Source organism: Antechinus flavipes, chromosome 5, assembly GCF_016432865.1.
Source record: "Antechinus flavipes isolate AdamAnt ecotype Samford, QLD, Australia chromosome 5, AdamAnt_v2, whole genome shotgun sequence".
Classification (NCBI taxonomy): Eukaryota; Metazoa; Chordata; class Mammalia; order Dasyuromorphia; family Dasyuridae; genus Antechinus; species Antechinus flavipes.
Genome location: NC_067402.1, coordinates 265184228 through 265206316, shown reverse-complemented (window position 1 = coordinate 265206316; position 22089 = coordinate 265184228). Strand labels below are relative to the sequence as shown.

Sequence of the window (22089 nt, the reverse complement as noted above, 5' to 3'; positions counted from 1 at the left end):
ACCCCCGCATGCACGCGCACACACTCACACATGCACACGCATACACAGACAACACGCTCGCACACACACCGGGACTTTATTCACGATTGGTTATTACTGCGCTAATTCACATACACACGCATGCACACAAACATTAAAAACACACACACACACTCGGGGTTTATTCACTACGTTAGCCCCCTGAAAGGAGGGGCCATCGACCACTACTATCGACCCCCATTTCTGGTCCCCGCGTTCTTGTTGCTCTGCTGAGCAACCCTCCACTAGCCGGACAGGGGAGGCAGCTAGAGGCTCCGGAGGAGTCCGGGCTTGCCGAACCGCGGTTATCTCCGCATCCAGAGCAGGCCAGTTCCAGCCCCAAAGCCCGGAGCATCCCAGCAGTAGCAGGAGCAGGGGGCGGAGCCTGGATGAGAGAGGGCGGCGCCTGGGTGAGAGGGGGCGGAGCCTCAGCACGCGCTCCCCCTTTCCCACTCCAGCGCCGCCGGCTCTCGGACTAGCCACCAACTCAGGCTTTATTTGTTTACAAGCGGGTGACGTCAGCTCCTCCTCTTCCTCCTCCCTCCCTCTCTTCCCCGCCTCTTGTCCCCGCCCCTTTCTCCCCTCCCTCTCCGAACCTGCTTCCGTCACAATGGTGCGATCGCCGGATTGGCGGGCGGCCCCCTCCCCTCCCGGCGACGCCACTTCCGTTCCGTGGGCCTATAAGAAGGGGAGCCCGGCGGCCGCCTCTCTTCGCCCGTCGGAGCTGGAAATGCAGGTGCTGGGATCCGCGGTCGCTGCGGAGCAGGAGGCGGAGGCGGCCGAGGGGGCTCGAGCGATGTGAACAGGCCTTCGCCGCTCTCCTCCTCCCTCCTCCTCTTCCTCCTCTCCCTCCTCTCCCGCCGCCCCTTAAAAAAAATAACTTTTTTTTTTTACTACAAAAAAAGAGGAAAAAAAAAAGTCGGCGCCCGGGCCGGGACCGCGGAGCCCCCCGCCCGCCGCCGCTCCCCCGCCTCGCCCCGGCGCTGGCTGGCCGGCCCCCGCCCGCCGCCCCCATGCATCCCTTCTACAGCCGGGCCGCCACCATGATCCGCGAGATCGCCGCCGCCGTGGCCTTCATCTCCAAGTTCCTCCGCACCAAGGGGCTCACGAGCGAGCGGCAGCTGCAGACCTTCAGCCAGAGCCTGCAGGAGCTGCTGGCAGGTGAGCGGCCGTTGGGGGCGGGGGCGCGGGCGCTGCTGGGGACCCTCCCATCCCCCACTCCGCCGTGGGGCCGTTGGTAACGGAAGAGGGGGGAGGGGAAGCTCCCCCTCTAGACGGGAGGGGTCCTGGGGGAGACAACAGGGGTCTCTGTCAAAGGGGGACGTCCCGGGACAAGAGGAGTTCTTGGGGAGGGAGAGCCCTCCGGGACAAAAGGAGTCTTTGGAGAAAGGGAAGCCCCTGGAAACTGAGGTCTTCCGGGAGGAAGATACCCCGGGACTTGGAAGTCTAAGGATGGAGAGACTCCGGGACAAAGGGGGTCTTTGGGGAATGGGGAGGGAGTCTCTTGGGCGCGCAGAGATCGTTTCTGCCCCTCCCCCATCCTGACCGATAACGGCGGGTCCCTCCCTCCCTCCCCCCCACCCCCCCACTTAAACCAAGTATTGATCCCACCTCCCTGGGGTGCCCACCACGGTCCTGCTCCTCCCTTTCACTAAAGCTGTGCTTGTTCTCCTTGGGAGGAAAAATGGAGGTAAAAAGTAAGGAAAAAAGCTTCAAAGGAGCAGCGCCCACCCCTTTGTATGGTGTAGTGGGGGGAACACAAAGGAGGCGCTTCTCTTTGGTTCTCCGCCCCCTCCCCAACCGTTGTTGTTGCCTGGCTGCTGGGGTTTGCTTCTGGGGACCCCCTAAAGCCCCGATCTTCCCGTGCCGCGGTTACCCCCACCATCCTGGACATGAAAAGAGAAATGGGTCTAATTGCTCTAATCCCGAGGCATTTTTGTGGGTGCTTCTGCCTTTCCTGAGTTAGTCCTGTAGCATGCGCCTCCTTCCAGAGCCACAAACCCTATTGTGTGTGTAATTCGGGGTGGGGTAGGGAAAGTAAACACCGCAGGGGTGGGGTAGGAGGAAGTGAGCCTGGCTCCCAGTCCGTGGAGTCCAAGCCCCCAGCCATTCATTTATGGGGTCGATCTCTGTGGAAGTGATCTTAAGCTGGTAACTCTCAGTCTGATTCTTTTCAGTGTCTTTCCCGAAATAGGCACAGCTCTGGAGGAGGGAACGGAAGAGACGGAGCCGAGTGCAGCAGTAGCGATCCATCCCGAGTTAATTATGACATCTAAGCATTGTCTCTCTCTATGCTTCCTTTCTTTTATAGAACATTATAAACATCACTGGTTCCCAGAAAAACCCTGCAAGGGATCAGGTTATCGTTGTATTCGCATCAACCATAAAATGGATCCTCTGATCGGACAGGCCGCACAGCGGATTGGACTGAGCAGTCAGGAGCTGTTCCGGCTTCTTCCAAGTGAACTCACACTCTGGGTGGACCCTTATGAAGTGTCTTACCGTATCGGAGAGGATGGCTCGATCTGTGTGTTGTACGAAGCCTCGCCAGCAGGAGGTAGCACTCAGAATAGCAACAACATGCAAATGGTAGACAGCAGAATCAGCTGTAAGGAGGAACTTCTCTTGGGCAGAACAAGCCCTTCCAAAAACTACAATATGATGACTGTATCAGGTTAAGATATAGTCTATGGATGGATCATCTTATAATGGATGGATAAATTTGATTTTTGCTTTGGGTGGGCTCCTCTTGGGGATGGATTATGGAATTTAAACCATGTCACAGCTGTGAAGATCTGGCACAAGATAGAGTGGTAAATTTTTTTAAGTGACAGTGCCATAGTTTGGACAGTACCTTTCAGTGATTTAATAGCCTGTGAGTCCAAGTCAATGATCACTTTCTTTGCTAGGGAGTGAGGTCCTAAGGTGGTTTTGGTTTCTCCCAGACATTTTACTTAATTTCTACATCAGTCCCTTCAACCCAAATCTGTATTTATAAAGAATCTTTCTCTGCAGTAGATCTTGCGGAGTAAATTTGCACTATTACATTTAAAAATTGTTCTAGTTAACCCTTTTGGCAGCTCAGTAGCAAAGCTGAATGTTTTAAACATGGTAGTACTGGAAATTGTATGACAGACTTTTACCTAGCACTTACTTCACAGTATGTATAAATGTACATAAGACAATAAACTAGAGTAAGCATGACCTGGGAAAATGGTCAGACCTTGTATTGTGTTTTTGGCCTTGGAAGTAGCAAGTGACCAGAATCTGCCATGGCAACAGGCTTTAAAAAGACCTTATAAAGACACTGTCTGAACTGTGGTGTTAGCACCAGCCAGCTCTCTGTACATTTGCTAGCTTGTAGTTTTCTAAGACTGAGTAAACTTCTTATTTTTAGAAAGTGGAGGTCTGGTTTGTAATTTTCCTTGTACTTAATTGGGTAAAAGTCTTTTCCACAAACCACCATCTATTTTGTGAACTTTGTTAGTCATCTTTTATTTGGTAAATTATGAACTGGTGTAAATTTGTACAGTTCATGTATATTGATTGTGGCAAAGTTGTACAGATTTCTATATTTTGGATGAGAAATTTTTCTTCTCTCTATAATAAATTGTTTCCTATCTTGGCATTTTAATTAATCTCTTGTCATGATTACATAGGAACAGCTAAACTTTCTCACATTTATGTTAGAGACTATTAAAAAGGAAATGTGAATGTGGCACACAAGTTATGCTGGGAAACATTTGATAAAGACATGGATTAATGAAGACTACTGGGGCAGAAATATTTGGGAAGTCTAGGGAAAACACGGTGGTGTTGCATGTTTGATTTATTAAACTCTCAGTTATAACATGGAAACTTAACTCAAGGGGCTAGTAATTCCACAAGATGAGGATGAGGGAAAGAAGTAAATGTGCTACCAGAGATGACTTATAATAAACCCAGAGGATTAAATTTCACTGATTTCCTGTCGAATTGAAGACATAACCGTAAAATGTCCATTCTGACCCACCTTTGAAAGCTCACAGTTTGTCCCTGATGGAATGCCTTGCTCAAATAGAAAGTCCTGGGACCAGTGTCCCATAGTCTTAATGAGCAGACTAATCACTTCTACAGAAAGATTGGTTGCTTTTCACTTCATCAGACTCAAGACAGTTAGAAAAAAAAACACTTAAACTGGATTTCAACAAAAGGTATGTTTTCTAAATTTTTTATTTCTCCCAAAGTGAAATAATTGTCTCCGTAATGGAGGACTCCATTTTCAGACTTTATTTCAGATCATTTTCTATGGACTTTGACCACTGAGACTGCAGACAGTGGGGTTTGTTCCACTAACCCACATAATAAAGAGTCTTGGTAATTCTAGGATTTCAGAACAACAAAAGCACTTCTTAAGTAAAAAGGACTGATAGTTTCACAGTAAAATGCTCAAGATTAATCATTATGTACTTGGACAGGGCTAACATTTTCAATAGAAGTATTTACTGCAGATATCTATAAAAATGAACACATTTTAGATATGTCACCTTAGAATTTTATTTACTTAAAAGTCAGTGAGTCACAACTTGGAGACATTGCTGCTACCCAGTTCAGACGTGGTAGATGGTGGTAGTGAACTTACTTGCATATAATATGAAAGTTTATTCAGCTGTACCTGTGTTCAGAATCCAAACAATCCTCTGCTGTTAATCTGAGAAAGGCCCAGATCCTCAAGCTTTAGTATGAATTGCTTTAACTCTACAAAGTGAAGTTTTAATGTGCATTTGGTGAACATAGGACTTCTGGTCAATAGGGTGAATCTCAATTATCATTTCATTTACCCACCAGTTGTTTTCTTCAAACATGGGCTGTTATATGTTCAAGATGAAATTTGACTAAACCTCTATGGTTTTTATACTGGTCCCCACACCATATTAACCTTGTTAACTGTTTTATGTGTTAAATAAACTTTGAAACTAGCTAACTTTGGCATTAAGTTTCAATGAGACAGCATGACCTAATTGATGTGAAATGCCCTCCAAAATTCAGGAGCCCAAATTTTCAGTGGCATAAGAGGAGTTTACATGAGTCCACTCAAAACAAGGTTTTATAATTTCAAATATTTACTCTTGTCATTTGAAGGCCCACAATGAAGTCTCTTGGAATATAAAATTTGTCAGGTCTTAACCTGAATTTTTTTCTATAACTATATAAGCACAACCAGAATAGTTTTTTGAACAGCTTTTTCACCCTCTCTGAGTGAGTGGTCTATATTTCTTAGCAGTGATGGCTGTCCATTCCTCAAATGCTCAAGCAAATAGAAGTGTTTTGGTCGATTGGTAACTATTGTCTGCAACATCTTGTTTCTTTGTGGCAAATGTTATTCAGAAAAGAAGCATTTTTATGCACAGAGGTGCTTGCACTTAACACAAGCTGAAGACTGAGTAAAGCTTAAGAACAACTATTAAGATCGATAACTTTAGCTTACTAATGGTTTAATCTGTAATGTATTAGTTACAGCTTGAAGCAGTTTGATAAGTTAGTTATTGCACAGATCTTCTCAGTGGTGCTTTTCTCCCCAGTCACACTATGCAAATCTTTAGCTGCTTGTAAAAAAGATATTTCCTTTGCCTTCAAATGCTGAGGGCCTTTATATTTCTTATTTATGGGTACCAGAGCAGAGCTAGAACTATTAAGTTTTTAAAAAATCCTGTGGTAAATTAATAAACCACTTAGTTTCTCCCTTTGCTGTATTTACACAGAAAATATGATTCTGCCATGGTTTGAAATTTTTGTAGTATTAAGTTGGATAGAGCACATGCTCTGTTTAGTTGTACAAATAGATTCCTCAGATCTCAGTAAAGTGTAAGCAACTGAAAATAGTGAGTGGGCATGAGCATTTCAGTTGATGGCGTGAATGGTCAAAATCAAACATTTTCCCTGGTGGCTTGGAAGGGGCTTTTTTTGATTTTCACTTGACAGAAGTAGTTTTTATGTTTCCCTTTTAATGTTGAAACAAATGGTTTCTAGGATTCCTCTATTTCAGGGGTGCTTACAAATAAATGCTCCTGCCCTTTCATTCTTCTCCCCATTGGTTTTCTTAATCCAGGGCAGGGATATAATGTAGCTGATGGCAATGATAATAGTGCCTATTGAAACTGACATTTTGTGTCTGCCTCAGTGACTGTCACCCCTATTTAAATCTGCTGGTCTCTGGAGCATCAAGGAAAGGAGAGCTTGACTTGTCCTGAGGGACCGACCATGATTGGTGGATGGAACACCAGCTTTGCAAAAGTCTTATTTCTAGATTGTAAAGAAAGCTGACTTCTCATAGATCTTAAAATAGCCAGTCTGCAGATGTCAGCTTTTCCTTAACCACTAGATCCCTCAAGTTTAAAATACAACACCATAGATTTAAAACAAAAAGAGCCTACTAGAGACAGGAAGGTAAGCCAAGGTCACTTAGTGGTGGGAGCAGCAACAAAAAAGTGCTCTCATCATGCTGTTGGGGGATTGTATTGTTTTCACCTTGAAAATAACAGATCCTTGGTGGAGGAGGCACCACTGCTTGCTCAAAACCTTTTGTAAATATATTTGAAGAAGATAACTTCTAGGCTCAATTTTTCCTTTGGGTTTTAGACCCGTGTTTTCACTTCTGAAATTGAATAAGCAGATTGCAAATAAGACTAAAGAGTGAGTATAGGAATTCAGTCACCCACCTTTTTACTTCTATCGAGAATGGTTGCATAAAATGAACATTATAAAAACGGGATGTTTGTTTGATAGCTTACAGTTTTAATCGCTAAAAGTCAAGTCTTGGTAAATGCTTTGTAAATGGTACTGATTTCATTTTTCCTTAGCAGACTGTAGGAGGTATAATTAACATAAGTAACTTTCACAGTGCTTTAATTTTATAAGTTTTTTGATCTACTTTGAGATGAAAGAATTATGGGAATTGTAAGGGATAGGAATGCTTTCAGCAATCTTCCACCTCATATTTTGGAGTTTAAAACTTCAAAAAGGACTTACTTTAATGCCCTAATGTCTAGATTCACCTCTGCTTTTATTTTAATTGTAAGTTTTTTGTAAAATACCACAGTTGTGTAATTGGGAGAGACTGGAGCTTTGGAATAATCGAAGGTTCTGCTTTCTTGGGCATAAAAGGATGCTCAGAACCAGAAGAAGCTGTCAACAGAGTGATTGGAGGTGAAAATAGGAAAAGAATAGGGGGGAAATTATCTCAATGGGAGACTGTAGGTGGGAAAGAGAGGAGGAAAAAAAGGTAGTGGTAGGACAGAGAGGGTGGAGAGAGGAGATAGGTTGACAACATTGAATGGTGATGGATGGTAGAACAGAGAGGGTGGGGAGGAGATAGGTTGACAACATTGAATGGTGATGTTCTGCCAACAAAAATTCCTTGGCAGGAAGTTTGTGAACCACTCATAGAATGGAGCCCTTTCTATATATTAACCTCATGAATCTGGTGCTAAACCTGTGCTAAACTTTTTGCAGTATATCCCACAGTGATTATATTGTGAAGATTTATAACTTTAGAATTTGGTCTGGGAGATGGTGACAGAAAACCTATACCTAAAACAAAGTTGTTATAAAAGGAAAGGGATGTGGAATGTAGTAAATAGCACTTCCTGGTTATAAACTTAATTGACAAACTTACACTTTGGAGTTGTAAAGTCCATTTGGTCTTTGCTATTTTAAGTAGTAGAGAAAGAGGCATAATTAGCTCTAACAATTACCTAGCATCACAATAGGAACCACTATTAAGCTGGAAAGAACCAGCTCTACCTGATTTAGTGAGTCAAAACATACCCTTGTAGGTGACTGAGCACAAATGGAGGTCATATTTCAAGAAATGCTAAGATTACCACTATCTAATATTTAATAGATCTCTTATATTTCTGACTTTATACAATTTTTCAAAGCAAAATAGAGTACAGGTATATGCACATAGGTTTAAGTTTTTATAAATTTTAAGCAGCCAGTAACTGGTCAGGGATTAAATGAGCAGTTTTTGAATATGGTATTTTTCCAAAACAATGTGCTTCCCTCCTCCAATGACAAGTGTTAAAAACCAGAAGCTCATGAAAATCCAAATTGATTTCTTTTAACTGGTCTTAAACTGTTTGCAGATGAATCTGTCCTAGAATTAAAAAAAAAAAAAATAGTGATGACTAATTAATGATCATCTAGGACTGTAGTTCTTTTTGGATCTTCTTGGCAAGAAATTCTGTATTTTCTGAGACCAGAGGACAGATCTTATAAAAGATCTTCAATTAAATCATAAGTGCCATATAAATATAAATTGAGAGAAGTGCTTTTATTCTCTTTTGCCACCTTTATTTAATCTACTTGTACAGCATTCAGAATTAATTTTTGTAACTTCCACATAATGCATTTACTTGTATTTTGATAAGACTAAATGTTCCACCTAGAAGGAAATGCATTTGAATGGAATCGTAGATACAAAGCTGAAAGAGACCTCTGGAAGATCTCTTCATTGTAGAGATATGGAAACAGGCCTAAGGGAAGAACATCAGAATTTGGACTCTTAGGTCTTTAGTCTCCAGAACCAGTTGTCTTTTCAATGAGTGTGAATGCATATATATATATGTATTCTGGTGAGCAGCCAACTGCCTCCAAATTTCAAAGGTCCTTAGTGTTTTCCATTGGTTTTATTAGCTTTGGGTTGTTTAATATTATTGTGTAAGTACTTTAAAAACAAATATTTTTACCAATGTTTACAAATTTGATTCAGCATATGCATATTTTAACAAAAGATTTTAGTGATTATAATTTAATTAGGAGATATCAACTAGATGTTTGTTTTAATCTTAGCTGTAGTCCCCATGGGAAGAGGGGGAAAAATGGTAATGAATCAGGGTCAGATTTATACTTGGGTTTGGAAGGATGTTGGAAAAGACTATAAATTACAAGCCAAGTCGTTCACTCCACTTTGTTGAAAAGTATGTTATCAGTATCTTGAATCTCTTAACTTCAAGTTACCATTAGGCTATCACCAAACTTTCTATTACCAAGACTTGGGACTCCTGCCTTCCACTTTCATCTCCCCAATCCCAGGCACACACACAAAACTATGTATTATTGTGATAATTAAAAAGGTTCAAGAGACATAGTTTGTGAGTAATTTGATCATTTTATTAATAAGGCCACCAGATTATTAAAAAGATGGTCATTTGGCTGTCTCTTACATCAAAGACAGTTCAGACAGCTGATAGTTTATATTCCTTTTAAAAATCATTTCTCATACAGGATATGCTTTGTGGAGATCATGTAGTCCAACCCCATCATTTTTACAGAATAGGAAACTGAGGCCAAAAGAAGTGCTACATAGCTAAAATAAGTAAATCAGGACTGGAAACTAGGTATTAGACCCCAGATCCAGCCCTCCTTGCCCCATATCATGTACAGAGCCCAACTGTTTGGTCCTGAACTGCTTTCTAAAACACAGACGCCTGAGGACTTGGCTCCCTCTCTTAGATTACAAGTCAGTGTATTTGAGGGTCATTTGACTCTCCATTATTTGAGAGTCAAAGCCCTGCTTTGTCACATAGTGACTGTGATAACAGTTTAGTGAGCCTGAAACTATACCTCTCTCTTTTAGAAATAAATTTAAAAACAAATGACTTTTTTACAATGTGACTCTGTGTCTGAGAAGGGTGAATATCTTAGTAGAATGAATTGGATTTAAGTCCAGTCTCTTAACCATATTAGCTGTGTGTGTCATGAATAAGTCATAACTTCTCTAAATTCCTGCCAAACTGGTAACTTAGTGGGAACTCCCAGGCAGTAATGAAATCTGCAGATTCAGACCAAATCCAAATGTGTACATGCAAGAATACCTATTTTCAGATGGGGTGTCAATTGATCACTTTTGAATTTCTGTTAGGAGTTTCGACTTGGTTTTTCCCTAATCTTTTAGAATTGAACTTTTCCCTTAAACCAAAGTGCTTCATCATTGTATTACTTCCAGTATCTAGAGTGAAGAAACCTTTAAGTTGAGAAGGTGATGCACACTAGCCTTTGTTCCAACATAAACTGATGATTTCACTCAGTATCCCTCAGCTTCCATCCAGCTCATGTTTGGGTAGAATTTTTAGCACACAGTAACTCTTAAGGGTTTTTCAAACAATGCAGCAGGACTGAGTCGTTAGTTATGTGATCTCTAAATCTGAAGTGATCTAGCCACTTTTCTTTGTGGCAAAGAAAGAGCTCTTTCCTTCCCTGTACATTATCAGTCTGGCTTTAGTTTCATCTTCTGATGTAACCTGATGCAACATTTACTTGCATCAATAATATAATGAACCTTGGTTTTCCCTAATCATAAGTGAGTCAGTGATCATGGAGTATTTTTTCCCCCAGTTTTGACTCTGATCTTTTTTTTTAAATCTAAAGATAATCTCCTGAAATAGCTTCCATTTAGAATACAGTTAAATACTTCAATGCAGTAGTTATTCATCTGGCTGTTCCCATGCTAATTTATTTTGCAATATAGAAAGCAAAGGACCTGTTTGAACCTAAAGAGTTGGGGAGGCACAAATTTTCTTTTGACTCTTTCTGATCTTCAGTGGAAGAGTTTTGTTTTTTATCACTGCTCAACTTGTGTGGTTGGTTTCTGACTGTGTAGTTGGATATATCCCCATAAATTAGTCAATGTGCCACTAGGATGATTGATTCAGTGGTCTAATAATAAAAGCTTGGGAAATCAATGAGGAGAGGTTTCAGATAATGGAAGCTGTAGCTGGACTTCCACTATTTCTTGGGATGCCCCTTGAAGCAGTAACACTTAACAGCATCACCTGTGGAATTACAGAAGGGTGAGTGACTCAGTATTCTAGGTTGAAGATTTGGATTTCCTCTTCAAGTTTCCTCTCTTCCTCTGAAGGCTTATCCAGGATAACCTATTTTATAGTTGGATAAAGAGCAAGATTTCCAAGTTGTTGATGCTGATCTGGAATAGTCTCTCACCAAGATTGCCTTGTAATAATGGAATCTCAGTGTTATATTCTCCTCCTCCCCAAAAAAGGATTTTGATATTTTTGTTGGGTTAAAAATAGATCATAAAAAAAAAATTCACTAGTTTTTTTGGCAAATAAAACAAGATACTAAATTTGAAGCTATGACTTTCAAGTTACCGTCCAGATGTGTGTGTGTGTGTATGTTTATAAACTTAAATATAAACATGTATTCACACATATATACATATAACTCACCTAAACAAAAATTTTGGGTGGAAAAGTCTTCGGTAATTATTCAGAGATCATGAAATATTTCCTGCTTGACTTGGAGAGATTTGTTTTGAATTCTATTTGGGAAGCTCTCCATATGGATCATTTTTGTTTCTTTTATGTTGTGTGTGGGGGGGGGGGGGGGGGGGGCGGTAATTGAGGTTAAGTGACTTGCCCAGGATCATACAGCTGTAAGTGTTAAATATCTGCAGCCTTGATTCAAATTCTCCTGACTCCAAGGCTGGTGCTCTCTCCACAACGCCATCTAGCTACCTCTAGATCATTCTCTCAATTTTCTTATCTATAAAATGGGAATAATAGCTATTTCCCCTTATAGTTGTGAGACTCAAATGAGAATGTTATGTGAAGCCTTTGTAAACTTGACAAAGATCCAGTTGTGTTGGTTATTGTTATTTGATGGTAGGGTGTCTGTAGAAAAGCATCTACTAAGAAGGTCACTTGGATTGGACACTCCCTAATTATTCAAGACCAATGGAAAGCTACATAAAACTTGACAATCATTTTGTTGTTAGGTCATTCAAGTTGGGTAATAAGTTATGAAGTAGCCATATGTTTGATAAAAAATTCCTTAACCTTGAAAACTAATGTAATAATTAACCCTCAAGATTAAGAGGTTTTTTTTTTCATGGCTGAATAGATCCAATTCACATAAATCTGTATATATGCTGCTGTTTTATCATATTTCCTCTTTGCATGTTTGACAAACTAGAAGAGGTTTTATACTGGTTTCACAATTTGGTTTAATTATGTATATTCCATTCCTACCCTCCTGAAAATTATTTAATCTCTTGACCAATTGATTAATCAATATCCAGAGAGAGTTAGGTCCCAGATTAAATGAAGTTGCTATTTTCAGTATCACTTCCTCAACACACACATACACACACACACACACACACACACACACACACACACACACACACACACACTGTTTTTTTATCACCTACTTTGACTGCACATGTGGCAATAGTTAGTTTAAACAAGAAACAAATTGTTACAAGATGAAACCATTACTTTTCAACTAGTCATGATTTAGTAGTTACTAATGTGTATCCCTGCCCATTTTCCCTATGATTTTTATTCTAAAATGAATAGTAAAGTCTGAGTCATATCCTAAATCCCTCAATCATCCAATCACTTGACTGACTTAAGAATTGCCAGATATATGTAGTTCCAAGGCTTAAACTTCATTGAGAGAGATATTCTAATAGCATCTTGACTTGTCATCATCTACCTCCCACCCCCCCCCCCCCCATCCCTTTTTCACTTGATTATTTTCCTATTAAATGGAGGGAAGAAGGAGTGGAGAAATGGGAAAGTGACTTTCATTTGCATTGAGATTCTCACTTCCATCTGATGGTGGGACCCACCTGGATTTATGCCAAAGCTTGTGGTCAAACTGATAGAAGCTGGAGCCAACATTTGTCCCATTCTTTACCAATTCCTTATGCTAAAAAGTGGAAGAACTACCATTAAAGTGCATGTAATATATTAGAGAAAAGAGGATGATTTGCAAGTGATTGATCAAGGTAGATTTCCTTTCCTTTCAAAATTCTGTTTTAAATCAGTAGTCTGCCTCCAGTCCAGGGATAAATTAAATTGAGCAAGATTAGATGAATACCTACTTTACCGAAGTACAGTTAATCCTTCTCATTCAGATTCTGTATTTGAGGATTCACTTACAATTTATTTGTAACCTCTAAATCAACCCCCAGGATCATTCTAGGACATGCTAAGAGTGACCCCCTGCCTCCTTGCTTCAACTATCATTCTGTAAGCCAGTGCCCCCCTTTTTTTCTTTAGTATTTAATGCCAGATTTGTTTTTCTCATTTTTGTGCTTTTTCCTTGATAATTTGGCTATTTAAATTGACCCCAAAATTGTAGAACTGAAGTGCTATCTAGTCTTTTGTCTGTTCTTGTATTAATCACAAGAAGACTTTAATGTGTCTTGGGTTAGATAAGCTTCATTCAGGCATGAGTTAGAGTGCTGTTGGCCATGAGTTCAATGTTAATGGATCAACAATATGCTACATCTAGAAAAAGGAAAAGGAAATTTTTTGATCTATTTGTGACGCCTCTCAGGAAAGTCCTTAAGTAAATGTTGTGACTAAGAGGCTGGGAGGAACCTAACCCTGTATATTTACCTTAGAGAGTTGGTTCTGTATTTGCTAATTTAGTGTTCACAAGGTGACTTTATTGAACATAACTACTGCAAATGATGAGAACCAACTGTATAATGCAATGCTAAATAATAGTTATTTTGCTAGCAAGCAAAAAATTTATCATATTGACCATTTCTGAATATTTGTCTCCTGCATCCTAGGGCTACCTCTTTTGCTCAGAGGCAAAAAGCATATTTCATCATTTGTGTTTCAAAATCTTGATTGGTTATTATGTAGATAGGTTTAAAAGCCTTTCAAAATAGTTTATATTGTGGGGTTATAGATCATTTTCTCCTGGTCTTTTCATACTGAATCAGTTCATACAAATCTTTCAAGTTTCTCTGAATTTTTCATATAACTTCTTAGTATGTACTAGACTACAATTTGTTCAGCCATTCTTCAATTGATTATCTTATTTCCCATCTTATTTCCACTTCTTTGTTGAAACTAAAAGTACTACTTTATAAACCTATAAGAAGTTTTTCCAGAGTCTTTGATCTCTTTGTCGTATGAGCCTGGGAATGGACTAGATAAAGCTATATACAATTTATTTAATGTCTTGAGTGTAGTTTCAACCTATTTTCCAGAAGGGTTGTAGCAATTCACAGTTCCATGAACAGTGTCTTAATTTTACAGTCCTCACACAGCTCCTCCTACGTTTGACATTTTCATCTACTGAAGGTTTCATTTCACACCCAGGAGATTGGTAACAAACAACAAAAGGTCAAGAATCTCAAGGATAGCAATGAAAAAAAAGTGGGAGGAAGGGGATCTATCAATACCAGTTTTCAAACTGTACTTATAAGACAATGATTAACATGATTTAGTACTGGTTAAAAAAAACAGGTCTGTGGAACAGATTAGGTATATAAAATGTAGAAATAAACAGTAATGTTTGATAAACCCAAAGACCCCAATTACTGCAGGAAAAACCCACTATTTTGTAAGAAACTGCTGGAAAACCTGGACAGCAGACTTGCAGAAATTAGGTTCACATCACTGGTTTGCACAATATATCAAGATAAACTCGAATATAAACATAAAAAGTCATATCATAAATAACTTGGAAGAGCTTGGAGGAATAATTTTTTGGATCTTAAGTATTGGGGAAGTTTTCATGACTAAAGTAATATGGTACATTTGATTCTAGATATTCAAACAAATCAAATGTAGTAAAAACTAGAAGGCAGAAAGGTGACTAAGGAAAAAAATCTGAAGCAAATTTCTCTGATAAAAATTTCATTTCCAACATATGTAAAGAATTGATTCAAATTTGGAAAAATTTGTAAGGCAAAGAATTGTTCTTCATTGGATAAATGGTCAAAAATATGAATAGACAGTTTCCAGAGAAGTGATCTAAGCTGTCAGTGTTTAATTGCTAATTATTTATTATCATTTCTTGATTATCATATAAGGAAATGCTCTGAATTCATAATAATTAGAAAAATGAAAATAAAAGTGACTTTGAGTGTCTAGTGCATACTTAGCAGATTAACAAAGATGATATAAGTACAAAATGAGAAATGTTGGTTGGGCTGTAGGAAAATAGATATATTACTGCACTGTTAATGGAGCTGTGAACTGGCTTAGAAATTCTGAAAAGTACTTTAGCGCTATGATTTTAAAAAAATTCAACTCTGCATTTCTTTTGACATAGCTTTACTATTCCAAGATCTATACATCAACAACACCCCCAACATAGAAAGGTTTATATATACAAAAATGCTTGTACCCCGCTCTTTGTATTATAACTAAAAACTAGGAAATAATGGGTTATTGGGGAATGGCTAAATAAATTGTAACATATGAATGTAATAGAATATTATTGTACCATAAGAAATGATGAAATAGACAATTTTAATTGAAATTGGAAAGAACTTTTATGAGCCGATATAAAAAGAAATGATCAAAGCTAAGGAAAACAATTTAGACAGTGATAATATAGGAAAAAACAACCTTGAATGACTTTAAAACTTGTCAGGAGTCCAAAAGAATGAAGAGGGAACATGCTATTCACCTCCTGAGATAGAAAGGTGGCAAACCTAATTCTAGAGACATAAACATTGAATACAACTAATGTTAGGAATTTGTTTTTCTGGATTATGTTAATAACTATCAAAGGATTTGTTTTTAATTTGTTAAATTGTCTCATTAGAGAGGGGTAGTTGAAAATAGTTTTATTTAAAACAAAACAAAACTTATTCTTAAAATTTTTTTTTACATTTATTTAACTTTACTTTTTTTAATTAAGATGTTACTACATTCAATAAGTTTTGGCTCCATCAAAATGCTTCACTTTCATTCACTAACTTTTACTAACATTCATTCTTTTGGTATTTTTTTTATTATTACTTTGCATTGTTTCATAAAAAGTCAGTCCATTTTTCTTAATATTCTTTATACTTGTTCTCAATGGCATTAAAATGTTCTCATATGTTAAGGTGCCTCATTTTATTTAACCATCTGTGGCTGAACATTTTGCATTGCTATCAGTTACTTTGTGTTTTTCTTTCAAATTATACTAATGCTGCTGTGAGCATCTTTGTAATAATAAAGGCGCTTTATAGATTGATAATTATAAAAATAAGAATAATCTACTGTTAGATAGTTCTTTAGTTAATGGAGTACTTCTGAGTGGAGTGACTAATGCTAAAGCCTTCCTTCTCTTGTGCATCTCTAATCTCTATTGTTTGTACAGTATTGTACTGTTTGCATGTTATCCTCATTGGACTGCTAGTTTCTTGTGGGCAGGGACTGTGTTATGACTTTTTGTGTTGAATTTAGCTGGTATTAGTACCTGACACATAATAAATGCTTAACAAATACTTATGGGCTTGATTTGAGGGTTTTGGAAAGCTGAAGTGATTTTTGCCCATTGTCCCATATCTAGCATGTGACTTTTCTGATAAGTTCAGTGTCCTTTTCACTAGTTCATGGACCAATAGATTTCATGCTGTAAGTGTTTCTATTTTATATTTTCATTGACTCAACTGTGCATTAAAAAAGGAATCTTGCATATTTATTTCCCTGTTCTAAGATAGTAAAAATCCTACTTCCTCTAGGGTAGTGGTTCTCAAACTTTTGTTCTCAGTATCTTCATGTTGTCAAAAAACTATCGAGTTGCTGTTCAAAGAGTTTTTGTTCACATGAGTTATATTTATAGCTATTTACTATATTAGAAATAGAAAAATAATTTTGAATTTGTAGACCCTCTGAAAGGGTTTCAGAGACCCCAACAATTCTTTGGACTACACTTTGAGGACCACTGCAAGGATACATATTCTTTTTCCTTTAAAGGTTGGCTCAGGTTGGTGACTGTGATTTTTATCATAAGGAGAAAAAGTATAGGTACAAAGCACAACCCATAGAAAATTCATCCATACTTGGAGCAAAATTTCCCCTGGCACTTTTTTTCATTTTAAGTAAAGCTCAAGTAAAGTGGAGACTTTGGGAATTTAATATTAGGGAGTATAGAAGTTTATCAATCATTTAAACTCAACCAATACAAAACTTAAAGAAGCCTGGATTGCCCTTTGTTAACAGAAAATAGAAAAAAAAAATCTATCCTTGTTTATTAAAAGAAAAAAAAATCCCCCCCAATAAATATTAACTAGATATTTCTAATAGCTTTGATAGATGGATTAGGATAAAGGATTGATAAGGAAATAAATTTTCAGAGAGTAAGGCCCAGGTAGGACAAAGCTGGTTCCATTCTCAAGGATTTTAGTTAGATCCTAAAAGTTTTGACCAAAGAAAGGCAAATATTTACTCAAGGTACATTGAGAAGTTTGGAGTCATAATTTTAAATAAGATCACTTATAATCCCTTGTTTCTATTGACTTTTCATGACCCCATTTAGGGTTTTCTTGGTATAAAGGGTGGAATGTTTTGCCTTCTCCAATTCATTTTACATATGAGGAAACTGAGGCACATAGGGTGAAGTGACTTTCATAGGGTCACACTAGTAAGTGTTCAAGGCTGATTTCAGACCTGACACTCCATCCACTGTACTACTTACCTCCCATTTATAATTGCAAAAGCTTTTCTACTGTCCACAATGGGTTCAGGCCATTCCAAGCACCATGGTATAAGTATGTTGGACTTTATGTAATCAAAAGAACTAGATTCAAATCCTCCCTCTTTCCTCATCTTTCATAAAACGAAAAATAGACTGGACCTGTGTTCAAATCCTAGATCTAAATAATACTTTATTACTTTTATGCTTGAGAAGTGGCTCATGATATATAAAGGTACCTTTCTGTTAGTTCTTTCCCTCTAATTATCTCCAGTTTATCCTATATCTATCTATTTGTACCTAAGTGTTTTCATATTGTCACCCCTATTAGACTGGGTTGTCTTCAAAAATAAAGGCTCTCTCTTACCTTTCATTGTATTCTCAGCATATTTAACATGGTGCCTGGCACATAGCAGTCACTTAATAAATGCTTGTTGACTTTAATTTTTTTTTAAAAACCACAAATCCTACAGAAAGGTAGGCTATTTTTTTTGAATATTCAACTAATAATACAAAATATTGGTATATTGAAGGTATAATACTGCTTATTATTAAGAGCTGATCACATAACTAATTAGGGTCTTTAGGCTATTCAAGATGAAACTTTCATTGTAGTTTCAAGTTTGAAGACTATGCTAGACTAGCCTGGAATTAGGTGAATAATTCTTTGGTTCTGGCAATCCACATAAAACAAGGGAAACTATTATTACGATCTCAGCATTTCTTATTTTTATATAGATTTCTCTAGCATAATCATAAACTTTTTTAGTATTTTTGGTAATGCAACCTGAACCCTCTCAAATTAAATATGAAAGCCAATATTGCCTATGCTGACAAATTAATGTGAGTTTTGTTAACTTGTTCATCTCTTGTATAATCTTTTATGACACCTTTCCAAGGAGATTTTTCAAAATATTTTAATTAGTGCTTTTGCTAATTTTTTCCTTTTCTTCTTTTCCTCTTTCTTTTACTCCCTTTTTTCATTTTTTCCTTTTCTCTCTCTTCTTTTCTTATTTCCCTTCCCTTTCCCCTTTTTCCCTCTCTTCATTTTTTGCTTCCCTCTCTCCCTTCTCCTTTTTTCCTTCCCTTCTTTCCTTCCTTCCTTCCTTCCCTTCTTTTCTCTCTCTCTCTCTCTCTCTCTCTCTCTCTCTCTCTCTCTCTCTCTCTCTCTCTCTCTCTCTCTCTCTCTCTTTCTCTCTCTCTAGGAAGATACAGGGGGAAAGGTAAGTGATATTAACAATTGTAAATTATTTTTAAATCAAAAAAAAAAAACACTTGAGATCATAACATAGTTTTGTATCAGAATGCAGGTTGTGATAATTAGTGAAGCCTGTTCTGTGGGAAAATTTAATATCCAGTAGTCTCAAGACTCAGGGACAAGGGACTAAACTTTGGAGCTCTTTGTTATGGTATGTATTTGCCCTCAAAACATAGGTTCTTTTTGGAGTTTTGATCCTATTCTTCCTACATTCCATCCAACCCCACCCCCATCACTACCACGTTAAAAAAAAAAAATGTCGTTTAGAAATTAACTCCTTTCTGAAGTTGTTCCAGTGACTTAAACATATACCCCTCAAGGGATATATGTTTTGGGCTTCCTTTGAAAGGACTTGATTTCATGCCCTTACTATACTTGAGTTAGGAACAATAATTAAACTTGTAATTAACCCAACCATGTTCATTTGATCATTAGTCATTTATTAAATAACAATAGAATAACGTCACTCTATTGCACTGAATCCTAGATTGGCTCGTAGAGTTTTCAGTTCATATCCAGCCACTCCTTGCATAGCCTTAGGCTGGTGACTGACAACTTTCCTGGGTCCCTAGTTTCCTCGGCAGTTAAATGAGGAGGTTGGGAAGAAATGATTCTAGGGCTTCTTTCCAGTTCTCAATCAAAGATCCTGCTCCACTCTGCGTCTCAAAAATCCTTAACTTTTGCACTAGAAGAAAATGCTCCCAGAAGCCTTCAACAATCTTTTCTCTTTGGATTTATTTTCTTCTGTCTATATTACATAATAAAGCACAGTTTGGTGCAGTGACAAGAGAAGGGAAGGGAAAGAAACCAACAATAAAGGAGCCTTGGAGGGAGGAGGAGGATGCCTTTCATCAGATCACTGAAGTCAAAACTATTAAGATTTAAATAAGACTAAGATGTAAATTACTAACATGTCAAATACTGATATATATATAACTCATAAACAAAAGTTCTTGGGGGGAGGGAGGTGGGTAGAAGGTTGTCATCAATTTTTAAGATTGTAAAGGGGTCCCAAGAACGAAAAGTTCAAAAAGCTGCTACCTTATCTAGTGCCTTCTCTTTGTTAATTATTTCCAATTTATCTTGTATTTTTCCTAGCTTGCTTTGTATGTATTTGTTGCATGTTGTCTTGTCTTCTTTATTAGATTGTTGTCTTCCCCCCTTTAGATTGTAAGCTCTTTAATGGTGTTTAATATATATTTTAGTGATTGAAGACTGGTCTTCATTAGATTGTAAGCTCATGAGGGCAGGGATTGACTCTTGCCTCTTTTTTGTATTCCTAACTTAGGACAGTGTCTGGAAACCTAGTAAGTGCTTAATAAATGTTTATTGAATTGAAAATCACTGGTTTAGTCCCAATGCTATTTTCATTTCTTACTCCCATCCTCTGCTCCAATCAAACCCAAGGAAAGTATAACAGTTCTGAGGGGAGGTACTGATATTTATTTTTTTGGTCATTATATCCCCTACACTAAGCCAGGTACTTAATATGCAAAAAATGCCTTCTTTATCTTTTGTTTTTTACTTTGCTGAAACCAGCATTGCTGAACCTAGAGTAGTCCTCACCTCCACTAGAGAGCTTTCCTTTACAAATAGATCATTCCAAACATTGGTGACATCATATTAGGTTAAGGTCTATGATCCACCCACCACATCTCCAGAATGAACTGAAGTGTATTTCATCATTGATCTTTAATCAAATTCCGATTAGTGATACACATCCCAAATAATGTAACTAAATTTCTTGAATTAACATGTAAGGCAGCCCTTTGTAGACCTTAGGCTCCTAGAGCTAGATGGAGCCACCTAGTTCAATTTCAGTATTATGCAGAGAAGAAAATATTAAGGGACTCTCTAAAGGTCCCTAAGAGTTATCAATCTAGAACAGGATAGACCCTTTTTAGTACCACTTCTTTAATATACAGATGTGGAGACTAAGGCCAGGGAGGTTACTTGGGGGGCACAAGGTCATAAAAATATTAGTGTCAAAGACAGGATTTGAACTCAGAGCCTATGATACCTAGAAATGGGATTTAATTTCAAAAGTAATAATTCCTTTCTTCCACTCCAGGGATTCTTAAGTTTTTTGTTTTTTTTTTTGTTTGTTTTGGGGGGGTTTGTAACATGGACCTTTTTCACAATCTTTGGACTCTTCAGAATTGTGTTTTTTCTTTTTTTTTTTTTTTTTAAAGCAGGATTATAAAGGAAATTAAAAGCAATTGTGTTGAAATACAGTTAATTTTTTTTTTAATTCATGGATCCTCAGCTTAAGAAACTGTACCATATTTCCTTCTGAACTGATTGCATTGATCTTGCATTCACTCTTTGTTATCTATGATAAAGACTTCAAGCAAATCTCTTTTGAAAGCTCTCTGGCCTTCAGTTTGTTCATCTATAAAATGAGTGACTTGGTCTCAAGTCAATAAGCATTTATTAAGGACCAGAAAAGCAAAAATGGAGACCCAAAGGAAGATAAAAATCATTCCTTAAGAATTCACATTTTAATGAGGTAAGAAAACACAACTATAAAAACACAAGGTATATATCATGTCAATTGATAGCAATCTTAGAAGGAAGAACTCTAGCAAAAAGTAGCATTTGAGCAGGGACTTAAAGGAAGCTAGGAGGTAAAGATGAGGAAGGAGAAAAGATCTAGTTTTGAGTTGAAGAAGATATATTCTAAGGTTCTTTTCCATACTCAGTGGGACCATAACCTTGTATATTATTCAACTGTAGGTCAATGTTATTATTGTTCAGTCCTGTCTTTTTGTAACACTATTTGGGGTTTTCTTGGCAAAGATATTGGAACGGTTTGCCATTTGCTGCTTCAGCTCATTTTATAGATTAGGAAACTGAGAGAAGAAGGGTAAAATGACACAGCTAGGAAATAACTGAGGCTGGATTTGAACTTAGCAAGATGGCTTTTCCCAATTCCAAATCTAGTGTTGTGTCTCCTCCAGCATCTTAACACCCCAGGTTAATGTTCCTGGAAAGCAAAATTCGATTTCTTTTGGTTGTTTAGGGCCAGAGAATCACTCAAAGAACAGTATTAGACTGATGGTTAAACTCAATAAATCATTTAAAAAAAAAAAAAAGGAGGGAATGGCATACCACTATTTTCAATAAAACTTTGTTCCTTGACTAGGGAAAAAAAAATAAGAAAAGTGGGGAATGAGTTTGTGTATATTTGAAGACAGTAGTTAAATGGCACAGTGGATAAGAGTTCCAAACCTCATCTTTGTGAATTCAAATCCCACATTAGATACTAGTGTATGACCCTGAGCAAGTCACTCAATCTTGTTTACCTCAGTTTCCTCATCTGTAAAATGAACTGGAGAATGGCAAACTGCTCCAGTATCTCTGCCAAAAAA

General features: G+C 37.8%; 1 protein-coding gene across 1 annotated transcript; it reads left to right on the top strand.

Moving 5' to 3' along the window:
* The first annotated feature begins 713 nt into the window (after window positions 1-713).
* Window positions 714-3652, top strand: BTG1 (BTG anti-proliferation factor 1). Its single transcript, XM_052000693.1, has 2 exons — window positions 714-1179; window positions 2330-3652. The coding sequence occupies exons 1-2, from the start codon at window positions 1032-1034 to the stop codon at window positions 2695-2697; spliced, it is 516 nt and encodes a 171-aa protein (XP_051856653.1). The 5' UTR covers window positions 714-1031; the 3' UTR covers window positions 2698-3652.
* The last annotated feature ends 18437 nt before the right edge of the window (window positions 3653-22089 follow it).